The 12,656-nt window shown below is 39.9% G+C and overlaps 1 protein-coding gene across 1 annotated transcript; it reads left to right on the top strand.

Annotated features, from left to right (window-relative positions):
- The first annotated feature begins 1,660 nt into the window (after positions 1 to 1,660).
- On the top strand, positions 1,661 to 10,977 carry LOC311038384 (GA-binding protein subunit beta-1-like). Its single transcript, XM_084047882.1, has 8 exons — positions 1,661 to 1,799; positions 2,952 to 3,059; positions 4,388 to 4,555; positions 5,907 to 6,101; positions 6,837 to 6,951; positions 7,860 to 8,024; positions 8,481 to 8,602; positions 9,886 to 10,977. Exons 2-8 carry the CDS (start codon positions 2,952 to 2,954, stop codon positions 10,441 to 10,443), a joined length of 1,431 nt encoding a protein of 476 aa, XP_083904008.1. The 5' UTR covers positions 1,661 to 1,799; the 3' UTR covers positions 10,444 to 10,977.
- The last annotated feature ends 1,679 nt before the right edge of the window (positions 10,978 to 12,656 follow it).

Raw genomic sequence — 12,656 nt, 5'->3', positions numbered from 1 at the left:
TCATTGCTATAGTGTTTTTTCTTTTTTAGAAAACACATTTTCAATTTTGGATAGGCCTACAAATTTCATCTAATCAGGAGAGAGAACTCATAGGATAAACAAGTGAAATTGGAATTGGAACACTATAAAACTGAAGCTAATGAAATTGGTGACACACCTGTAAAATTTGTATTCTGTTCATTAAAGAGCTGTAGAGACGGGGAAACTCCTGTTACTGGACAAATTTAACTAATGCAATGATTACTATCAGAACATAGAGATTTAACTTTTTAACAAGAAACTTGTGTTTCAATGGGGGGAATCACTTAAACGCACAGCTCCTTACAGTCAGAGTGAATTTGGAACATCAGAATATAACAGAAAATGGCATTGCTGATAACGTTACATGTATTTATTTATTTACACCTGTATTCTCATTGGTGGAAAAAGTACTCACATTATTTACTTACGTAAAAGTATCAATATTCACAATGTAGAAATACTCTGTTACAAGCAAAAGTCCGGTATTCAAATGTTACTTTCATTCATGGTACCATAGCGCCACAAAGGCCTTAAAATCAAGGCTCCACATCCCAAAATAAACTGGTCAGGCTACTGCTAGGTCTTACATCTACAACTCATTTAACCCCTGCTCACTTTGCTAGGGTGGGATGGCTCAGGGTAGTGGACAGAGTACAGCAACTTGCAATGGGCCTGGTCCACAAGATACACTACACCACAAAGACACCCATGTACCTGTCAAACTACTTCAAAAACGCCAATGACGTCCACAATCACAACACCAGAGGGAGCTCTACAAATCACGTTCAAGACAGATTTGGCTCTGTCCTTCAAAACCACACTTACAGGTGGCTACAATTCCGAACTGCCCCCATAAACGGCACCAATACACCTGTCAGCGGGGAGTGTTGGGTGGGAGGAGTAGGATGAAGGCCCTACGTCCTCCTGGTGGGGGCTCCTCACTGAGTCAGTAGGATACGACAACACAGAGATGTGTGTGGGGAGGAATTAATTGACATAACGACTAAATTGGGGATAAAAAGGGGTAAAAATGATTGGCTACTCTAAATTAAGAAAAACTTTTTTTTAAGAACAAAAGCATTGGCATCAAAATATACTTACAATACCAAAAGTAAAAGTATTCATTCATTACATGGAATGTCCCATTTCACAAGTTTTAAAATGTATAAAAGTCCTTTGAAAATGGCAGATCTGCTATTTTCAAATAGCCGGAGTGCAGTATTATTATATATATATATAGGGCTGAGTGATTAATGTACTGTATAATTTGTAATAATCAAAATCTAGGAAGTAACTATTAACTTAAGTTTTCAAATTGTAGTGGAGTAAAAGTACCATATTTTCCTCAGAGATGTAGTGGAGTAGAAGTAAAAGTATCGAAAATACCTCAAATTGGTACTTAAGTACAGTACTTGAATATATGTACTTTCCACCACTGGTTACATGTATTTATTTATAGGTATTCTGATATTTGTATTTAATTAAGGGCAGCTACCCATCTGACTTTATAGACCTTAGACAAAAAAAGTGTTAATGTATCAATGATCACTGGCCAAAACCCCTATGGCCCAAACATTTGAATTTGTGCGCCATGTGAGACTGCGCACAAGCACTTCCTTTTTCACTTCGAGGTGCAGCCGCCATATTTGACCCACAAATAATAAAAACAAATGATATTTTTGCTTAGCGAGGAAGTTTCGCAAAGTGCACCAATCAAAAACGCATTTCCACCAGCTTAATCCGACACTAGTAGCCCCTTTGGACATCTTCTTTTTAAGGCAAGTATACAACGATTATTACTTATTTAATTCCTTTTAATCCGTTTCTTTCACAGCTTTTCCTCGACATCAGAAAGGGACCCAACGTTAGCTCCGTGAACTCAAAGCACAGGACAAGCGTGCTATTTAACAGCGCTATTTGCAATCTATCCGCGCATTATAAGACGCGAACGTAATAATATATGATCTCAAACGCAAACAACAAGCAGATAAACGGATCATTATAGTGAAGCTGAACAACAGTAGTGTTGTTCAGCTGATCATCAGCAGCCAACACAACACATCACACTAGCGGATGTGGAAGTAGCATAATATAGCTGATGTGCCACCGTGTTTTAGTATCCGCAACTTCCACCGGAACAAAGCCAAATAACATGTCAAACCGTATAACGAACCTCATTTAATATTTTTACACGATTATGTCTGCCGTGCTTTAGTATTGTGCCGCGTAAAAAGTGATTTCTAGAATCTAGTAGGTAGTGAACGAATCAACGCTAGGCCTTAAAGGACATATCGTTCAAAAATCCTGAAAAACAAAGGGGGAAAAGCATACACTTTTTATTATCTCTGACCGAAGCATCCTATCAAATATTTTAAGTATAGTCGCGCTATTATTGTGTATATTAGCATTACACCATTACAGGCATCAGCACTGCGCCCGCATCTCTGAATCTTGGCGAATCTTCCCGAATAACTTGAAGTGTTTGCAAGTCAGTTTAAATAGCTTGGGTGGCTATAATAAACTTATAGTGATATTTCCCTTCACATACTTATTTTAATTGCAGGTGAAACGATTATTGTGTACTAGGCCAACTCATTTGTGACAGTAGTAATATTTGTATTAGGCTACCCACTACCAAACACATTTGTTCCAGTTGGTTAGCATCCTTTGCATATTGATTAATCACTGTATGTGCATCCCACAATTAAATTCAAGGGAACATGAACATTGAATCAAGATAGTTGAAAAAAGCAGTAACATTTAAAGGAAGCGATCATTGTGATAAATATCAAATATGCTTCTTTGCCATTTCAATAAGCACAAGCATAAGGGAACTAAGGAGGCACGTTAGACTAGTTTGAATCCTGGATGGTAAACAATATCTGTGTCTTTGAAATCACCATGCAAGCCTTTCTCATTCTGTCCAGTAGATGTCGCTTGTTTACCTCGGGAAGCGGTTGTTGGAGGCTGCGCGGTCTGGGCAAGACGATGATGTCAGAACCCTGATGGCCAATGGGGCTCCTTTCACCACAGACTGGGTGAGTGTGTTATGCATTTTTAATAACGATATCATTAATTTCTCATGTCATTCATATAGCATCAGTAGTTGAAGCCATTTCAAGCCAGTAGTCCTTAAGTGTGTAAAACACCCACGCCAAGCAGAATTTAAAACTGTAGCGTCTTCATGTAGATACTGAATATCAAAGTTAAACACTATATGATACGAGTAGAATATCACACTTATACATTGCCCAAATCTGCACATGTGAAACAAATCTGGTATATTTTGTACATGAAACAAACTGCTCTGTTTACATTGATATGTGAGACATATTATATCCCAGGAAACATGTTTATTTGTTATTTAATTTTCATTGATTGTTTAAATGTTACATTTAATGTAATCCATGTTTCTGTGTTATCCCTACCTTTGAAACACATTTTCCTTTTGGGGACAGAAAGGTATAATGTTTTACTCGCAAGCAGCAACCCTTTGATTCAGGGCTACATCACCAAACCACATTTGCCCTCATTTACATTTTATATCTTCTAAGTTATATTATGACACTGCATGTATAATTTAGTGCCCTCCAACATCCTCTACTAATGGAAATCTGCTCTCTATACTGTTCACTTTCATATTCCTAAGTATCATTTTTATATAACTCCAATAGCATGCACTGGAAAAATCATCAATGTTAATTTAACTGAAAAATGTTAAATTACCCCCATAGCTGTGTCGATTCTGACTCTCTCTGTGTTAGTAGTATAACACTGAGGATTTTACTGTGAACCTGATGTCACCCACCTCCCTTTCCTCTTTCATCCAAGGTCATTTTCTATGTTACATAGATTAAATGAAACCAGTCTATCTATTGCATCTGGTTGTATTCTGTGTATTGGTTAAACAATTCAGTTAGTTTGATATTCTACAGTACAATTGTGATTTACTACTAGTGTCACTATTATTCACCATTCATTACAACTAGTGTCACTCTTATTAACCATTCATTCATCACCACTAGTGTCACTCTTATTCACCATTCATTACCACTAGTGTCACTCTTATGCAACAGTTACTTCATGTCCCTCTCTCCATTCCTAATCACATGCTCCCCTCTGATATTCTCTTTCTTTCACCAGCTGTAATTTTTTCGATTTTAGTATCACAGGAGTTACTTTATTTTATCTGTGATCAGGACACGTTTCTCTAACCGTTGCACTATTATTATTAGTGTGTGTAGGAACTTATTCATTCATTGTGATTTGCTCTGTCTGGATCAGAGCATCAGCCAGATGTGTTAAATGTAAACATAAGTGTAATGTGACTTTTCAAAATGACTTAGTTGTCTTCCTTATGCTATAGCTGGGCACATCCCCCTTACATCTAGCGGCTCAGTATGGTCACCACTCCACAGCCGAGGTGCTGCTACGTGCAGGCGTCAGCAGGGACGCACGCACCAAGGTGGACAGGACCCCACTCCATATGGCAGCAACAGAGGGCCACTCTAGTATAGTGGAGCTGCTTGTTAGGGTGAGTGAAATGGTTAAACGTGTGTGTGTGTGTGTGTGTGTGTGTGTGTGTGTGTGTGTGTGTGTTAGTGATGCGCGGGTTGACCCGTAACCCGCGGCGCGGGTGAGTCGAGTCAGAATTTCGGAGAAAATTGTGCGGGCTGCGGGTGAGCGGGTCACGCGCTCTCACACGCAAAAAAAATAAAAATAATAACATGCTCTTGTTTTGTCTTTATTCCTAATAAGAATAAGAATACTAACAATAAAACAGTTTGAATACACTTGGGGATTATTTTCTAACCATGATTTTACAGAATAAAAAAAAAATCGCGGGTCGCGGGGCGGGTTGAGCCGTAGATTTATATATGTGTCCGCGGGGCGGGTTGAGGCGGGTTGGGTTCCGTCGCGGTGCGGGGCGGGGCGGGTCATGAAAAAACCCGACCCGCGCATCACTAGTGTGTGTGTGTGTGTGTGTGTGTGTGTGTGTGTGTGTGTGTGTGTGTGTGTGTGTGTGTGTGTGTGTGTGTGTGTGTGTGTGTGTGTGTGTGTGTGTGTGTGTGTGTGTGTGTGTGTGTGTGTGTTGATGAAACAGCGGGTGTAGTGAATCCTCTTACTTTCCTTATACACGTCTCACATTGTTCATCATGTGGAATCTTGTCTGAACATCAACAAAGGAAGTGCTTTGAAACATTTCTAAATGCTTTGAAACATCTGTCAGAGATTCATAATTGTGAACTAATAATAATGGACTGCATCCATATATTACTTTTAGTGTGTTGATAATGTTTTGGATATTTCTCTTTTTCTTTTCTCTGTTGAAAAATACACACATATGGCTTTTACCCAATGAAGCATTCCTTAATAATACATCATTGTGAAAGTTTTTATGCCCGCTTTTACATGAATATATAATGTATTCTGAAACTCCAAGCTGGCACCTGTTTTTGTTGCTGGTTCTCATTCTGCTTAAACTGAGACAAGAATCAATACCGAGTCAGTGTTTTCCTCTTGTCAACAAATCAGCCTTTTTGTTTTATAATCCCACACATTAAGATTCAGTCACATGGTTCAATAGTACGCACCAGCAACACCCAGTGTGCTAGACTGCAGGCTTGATTCATTATATATTATTTATGTTACTGTAGGTTTATTCAGTTAAAGTAAATTGGATTGTTTTTGGTAGTGGCGCTGTAGACAGGCTCTCATGCAGTTAAATTTGCCTTTTGTATTCTTAAATGATTACTTGTGTTACTCCTTTCTATACCTGTTTTAATTGATATCTAATGAATATTTATTGTTGTTTTATCCTTTGTAATATAATATGGTATAATTGTCTTTTTCCCACCACCTGGGGGTGCCATATGGCCATGTAGAGTGGCGCAGACATCAACGCTAAGGATATGCTGAAGATGACTGCTCTCCACTGGGCAGCCCAGCATGGCCACAGAGAGGTGGCCGAGCTGCTGCTCAAATATGGAGCCGATGTTCACTCCCTCAGCAAGTTTGACAAAACACCCTTCGACATCGCCATGGACACCAGCAACACTGAGCTGATGATACTCCTGCAGGTGAAAGCAGGGAGGACAACACTGGGAGAGAGAGTGAGAGTGATGAGGTCATACAGAGAGCGATAGTGGGGGGAGAGAGGGAGAGGGAGATGGACAGAGGAAGCAATAGAGAGGCAGTGAGACAGAGATGGGTAGAGAGAAAAGCAAAGGAGAAAATGACAGAATGAGATAGACAGTGTGTGTGAGCGTGTGTTTGCGCATGACGTGCATGTGTGATATTGCTTCCATGTACATGTGTGTGGTGTATGCGCAAGCGTGGTTTGTATCATTTCAAATGTGCTTGAAATTCGTAAGTGTGAAACAAGAAAGCCTCCCGTTGGACGCTGCCTCTCCCAGCAGTGTTGCCATGGTTTCAATAGAACCTCTCTGTGGCTCTGAAGCAGCCATGTTACAGATTGTCCACTAATTTTCCACCACAATACCCACATTCACAGACCGTTTCACAGAGGAATGGCTTAGGCCTTATGATATAAATAGATTATTACTTTAACTAAAAGAGATAGTTTAGGAGGATTAATCCACTCTGTGAAATCGAGTCTAAGCTGTAATGGTGGCTGGGTAGGAACAGAATATTCCTAAACGTGACATGGACATTTACATAACCTCTGCATTCTCCCACTACGGCTTTATGTAACAGAGGTGTGTAGGCTTTGGTTAGCATGCAGGACATTCTGTGTTACAGTTGGATAACATCTCACTCTGTGTGCGTGGTGTATATGTGTGTTTTGTCGATAGGACGTAATGCAGAACCAAGTGAACATGAACCCAGAGCCCCAATACATAATCCCTACAGGGGGGATGGTGAACCTCACGGACCTCGTTACCACCAGCACCACTAAGACCACCACAAGTAAGGACCCTGACACAGAGGTCCACTCAGCCAGATAGATCAATGTATTGTATTGTATACAAATAGCATTCATACAGTATGTCCACAGATCATGATGATATCCATTTATGGATGATATACAAATAGCATTCATATGTCCACAGATCATGATGATAGCCATTTATGGATGATTTACAAATATCATCCATACGTCCATAGAACATGATGTATTGTAAAAAAAAATCCATACATATTGTATTAACCCATTTAGCCGATTCTAAAAGCACCTTCTAAATACTGACCTAAGTTTTCTGGAAAACTTCAAATATTTATTCAAAAATTACAAAAAATGTATGTTGCTATACTCTGTACATGGCAACAACAACCCCAAAAGGGGTTTCCAGATTGAAAGGTATAGTTACGTATAGGGGTTCCCAGTCTAAATGGGTTAACTACAAATATAGAGTATTTAATGAGTATTTGTAGTACTATAAAAATGAATGCAAAATGCTTGTGTTACTAGCTGAAAACAATTGTCTGGAGCCCTGTTTTATCCCTCCACCGTTCTCAAAATACTACTATTCTGAATAGAAGGAATTTACATCACCACCCATCTAGATGAAATCAGTCTAATCAACATCTCTCATGCACGTTTGTTGGGTACAAGCATGTTGTGGAGAAGCTGACTAGATCATCCAGGCTTAAATCATTTAAAGAAAACAGTTTTGTTTGTTAGGTGTGGTTGAATACTGGTATGACGATAAATATACAACAGCAATTCAAAACATAACGTTATTATTAGCATAGCTTTACATCGACATACTCTTTCCTGCTCCAATATTTAATATGAGGTGCACATGTTCATTTATGTGTCAAAGAGTAGTGCTTGGTTGTTCCCTACCCACACAGCAATCTGTTCTCTCCCTCAGTCAAAACAGAAGATACAATTGCTGCCGAATCAGTAGACTCGGCCATTCAGCATGCAGTGGGCGAAGGAGGTCAGAGGGTCATCACCATAGTGACAGATCAACATGGCAACCTGCAGCCAGCTGGCCTTGGGCAGCAGTTTTTCGTCACCATGCAGGGAACGCAAAGTGAGTAGGAAACTCCTTTTTTGTTTTTTTTGTGTGTTTTTTTAATTGCTTGATTTAAGAACATATCAAACTGAAACTAAATAAAGAATATCATAGGAAGTTCAGGCTTACTTAATTTGTGTCACCATGAGGTAAAATATCCACAATTCTTCAGTTCTGTAACGATACCTTTTATAATGGATGTTAATCCTCTGAAACCCATTTCAGGATATAATGTATGGATAGATTGACAACAGACGCACTCACATAGTGAGTCAACTGACTGTAAAGCCTGAGAGTTATATTTAGTTGCACGTAGGACGACGGGTATCGAAAATAGCAAATCTACAGCACAACACATTGTGAGCTTGTACTGTAGATAGACTATTTTTTGTACACGATACCCACGCACAACTAAGTATAAATCAGGCTTAACTATTTTGAAGTTGTGTTGCTCTAAGACTCTTGTGTCTCCAGTGGTGGCGGTGCCAGCCAGTGCCATCACAGAGGAGGTGGTCGAGGACGAACCTCAGCATACTGTGCCCGTACGCAAGAGGAAGGCTGAAAATACAGCTAATCATACCAGCCCTAAAGACAAGGTGAGCTAATAGCAGCCATTTACACCACTACTTGACCACTGAAAACATTGCAGTCTGTCACTCTCTGTAAATGTGATCATGTGGACATGTTTATTTGACATATTCCTTCATTCTCCATATATTAAATTGGCCCTGATGTCCTTATTTTGTCATTCTAGGCTAAAAAGTTTTCTACAATAGCAGATCTACAAGATGTACAAGCTCACAATGCGTCACAAGCTTGTAGATCGGCTATTCTCAAAATAATTTAGAAACTGAAATTAAAATATTGCTTATATCTTTTATTTAATGTAGTTGTAGTGTAGAAACATTATGGCAGCTCAATGGTAGCGATAGAAGTCAACCATTAAATAACATTGCGTGTTTTATAGCATTTAGCTGGTGCTGTCATCCAGAGCGATGTAATGAGGCAGTTGAGAATGATAAATGATAAAGAATCATGACCATTGCAGAATTAAAACAATAGAGAAGAGAATAGTGTAAGGTCCAAAGCCACAGCACCCTTACTATGGATGTACAATTTACAAATGAGGCATTTAGCAGTCGCTCTTACAAAGTGAGAGATCAGCGTAAGCACCATGAACTCTGGTCAACCAACATCAGGGTAAGTGGTAGAGTAATTAGAGTGCTAAGGAAAGTATGTGCTAAAAAATAACTAGGATTTTGCCGGTAGATGTTAAACCTAGCATCTGTCTAAATAATATACTTAACATCTGTGAGCATGTATACATGATCTGTCTTAAGTAACATACTTAAAGCTTAATCACACTCAATAGTGTAGTGACTGTATGGGGCATAATTCACCATATCTGGAGCAGGACAGATGTCCCTTTGAGGGAGGGTTTCTGGGTAGCTGGGATGATGTCATATTGCTGCGCCTCTAGGCCGTTGTTGTGAGAAAAATAAAGGAGATGCGCCGTCTTGTGTGCTCATAGAAGTTGCAGTATAATACAAGTTTAGATGCAAAGATATAAGGAGTGCTGAGTGGATGAGGTGAAATGTGAAGAGGTGAGTTTTCAGCATGTGGTGGAAGATGGGGACTGACTCTCCAGATATGAGAAATAGTTTCATTGACCCATCACCCCTTAATCACTTTAACTCTGGCGAAAGTTTCCACTTTATTTAAGAAAACAGCAGATGTAAAAGCTCATAAGGCATCACGATGCAATGTGTTGCATGCTTGTAGATTGGCTATAAAAAATTTATAGAAGATTTAAGGGGTTAATAAGTCATCTGTTCAGCTAATTGATACTCACCTGCATTTGCCTGCGCTCTCCCCGCAGAAGGTCAAGGACAGCCGTGAGCAGCTGGAACGGCAGCTCCAGGAGGCCAACAGGAAGGCCCAGGAGTACCGGCAGCAACTCCTCCAGAAGGAGCAGGAGGCAGAGCAGTATCGCCTGAGACTGGAGCAGGCCATAGCCAACAGCAACAGCAACAACACCACCACCACCGTCTCCATCTCCACTACTACCGCTACCGACGCGGATACAACGGCGACCAGCAGCGCTGTGGTGATGGAGGAGAGCGTGCAGGAGGTGGTTGAGGAGCAGCAGGAGATCACAGAGGTAGTCGTCATGGAGAAGAAGACGGTGGACGAGGAGAGGGTGGAAGGAGAGGAGGACGTGTCAGATGCGACAGAGAAGAAAGAAAGTGAGGAGGATGCAGGAGGAGCGAACATTCCAGAGGATGCAATCCTGGTCAACGAGGGTGACTTGGACCCTGGGGAGGCCGACCAGCTGGTGGTGGAGGACGCTGACGAAGGGGAGGCGTCCCCGAGCAAGGCTTCCACCCCCAAGCGTGGCCGGGGGAGGGGCAGAGGCAGAGGGAGACGCAGACGCTAGTGGCACGTTCCTTTTTTTTATTGTTCCTGTCATTATCATTTTAAGCTCTATAGTAGTTTTTACATAGGAAGTACATGCTTTCCCAATATGCCAGTGATGAAGCCATTGGTTAGTGTTTTTACAAGCTCATGTTGAGCCTCATTAGAGAGAGGAAGCAGTCACACCCATAGACTTTGTTGACACTCAGTTCTCAGTTGTTCACATCTATAATTTTGAGGTTCTTCTTACCTCTTGGTTCCCTTATACTTTCAGCATGCTATGGTGCTACCAACTGGAAGGAGTAAAGAAATGGCCTCAGAAGTTGTGAACCCATTTTAGATGTGGAGGCATCCAACTATCAGTCTCTGGTGAATTAGCACTCCATCTTAGATAAATGGAAGGAATGTCCGCCTGTCAGTCTTTAACAGTTATTTACGATCCCTTCATTAAGTCTTTCCATACATCACCAGCAGTGCAAGAAGTTATTTGCCAGAAGCTCATTTCATTTTTCTGTGATGGCTAATGAAGTGATATGACAGCTATCACAGTAGCTGTGTTTACCTGTAGCCAGATAGAACCATTCTGCAAGTAAATTAAGCAATTTACTTGCAGAATAGTTCTATCTGGCTACAGGTAAACATCTGTGCAACACTGCCTGTCAGCAGCCAACCGGGAACCAGTTTTGCTTTATGTCCTGCTTATCCTGGTAGCACTACAGGTGGCACTCAACTCAAACCAGCAGACTGTAGCAGGTACTTTGAACACAAATTTAGCCTTAAACTTTTAGACGATTAAACGTTTCATTGCTTTTGAGTGGCTGCTAAAAAAAACTGTAAGGACTGAAGTAAGTTCAATTTAAATGAGCCCTGATTCTCTTCCTCTCATTTATATTCTTGTTTTAATGTGATTGAATATGACCATGTTTTATAGGCTGTGTCGTCTATCTTCCATGTCATGTAATTGTAAAAAAGAAAAAAAAGAATGTTATCATCTTATTGTCTGTCTTAACATTAGTCAATGTATTATTAATAGCATTTTAGCCTCCCTGATATTTTGACATGTCCTTGACATTGATGACTGTATCAATGTTTTAATACATATGTGTGAGAGTTGGCAGCAGTGGTCTGTGATTCAGAGATATATAGATATGGTGTGGGCAAGGTAGCAAACTACACAAACAGACTAACCTACAGTAAGAATAAATAGACAATAAATGCATACAGGAAGTAGGAGAGTTACATTCTGCATTGGGCATAATAATGAATGCATGTTACGCATATATAATGACACCATATATGGTAATTGGAATTCAAGTTATTGAAATTGGTGCGATTAAGCTGATGATCAGTATGACTGATATGGCCACGATGCATTTGTATAATCCAGTGGTGTTTTGTTTTGTGGTGTGGAGTCACACTAAGACAGAGGTTGTATAGTTTTCCCATATATTTGTTCACAACCCTATTTCTCACAATTGTTGTCAAAATTGAATTAATGTACATTTGTAAGTTATTATACAGTTCTTCTGTGTTTTCTTTTTCCCTTTGTGTGATGGGAGCTGTTAATTTGAATCTGTCATTGATGGTTTGTGTTTGTATTGTCAAGCTGTAGTCTTACAGCGAATGCTTCTCTTGGGCTGGGCAAAATAATGTGTGATAGTATTTTTTTTATTATCTTGAACAATTTAGTTTCCAACACTTCATAAAAGAAATAATACTTACAGTTTGAGTAATATATAGATTACTTTTCCAATGCAGTGCAACTTCATTTGTAGGCCAGAAACTGAACAGAACCAGAAAAACCCATATTGAGCCTTTACTAGTCGTCAGTCAGTAGTAATGTTTGACTTTGACTATGATTCAACTCATAGCTAGACAGATTTTAACTTCACACAGCCGTCTAAACAGGGAAAAAAAGATTCTGCACTGTTTGTCTCTATTTAGACCAGTGGTTGTCAAACATCTTTGGCCTTACACATATTAGGCCACATATAACACCCCCCTCCCCCCATTTAAAAAGGTTTGGTGTCAGAAACCTCCACAAGAGAAGGTCTTAGTTGTTAGACTAGATTAAGTACAGAATTCTGCAACTATACTGAAGGTGGAGAAACATAAGGTCTAAATTGTCATTCTCTCATTGGATTACCTTCTAGCTGGTGAAATTATATTATTAATTACCCACTTAAAACCTGCCATCCCAACTTTGTGCATGTCATAGGCAGAAACCTTAAAAAA

Source organism: Gymnoscopelus microlampas (genome assembly GCF_963454915.1).
Source record: "Gymnoscopelus microlampas genome assembly, chromosome: 3".
Lineage (NCBI taxonomy): Eukaryota > Metazoa > Chordata > Actinopteri > Myctophiformes > Myctophidae > Gymnoscopelus > Gymnoscopelus microlampas.
The sequence above is the reverse complement of the archived record's forward strand: the minus strand, read 5'-3'. Positions and strand labels throughout refer to the sequence as shown.

What these genes read in the sequence shown, in the direction of transcription:
- LOC311038384 (XM_084047882.1), top strand. Translation starts at nt 2,952, where the DNA reads ATGTCGCTTGTTTACCTCGGGAAGCGGTTGTTGGAGGCTGCGCGGTCT. An exon ending in CTCCTTTCACCACAGACTGG is followed by an intron (nt 3,060 to 4,387) that starts GTGAGTGTGTTA and finishes CTTATGCTATAG; the next exon opens with CTGGGCACATCCCCCTTACA. An exon ending in TAGTGGAGCTGCTTGTTAGG is followed by an intron (nt 4,556 to 5,906) that starts GTGAGTGAAATG and finishes ATGGCCATGTAG; the next exon opens with AGTGGCGCAGACATCAACGC.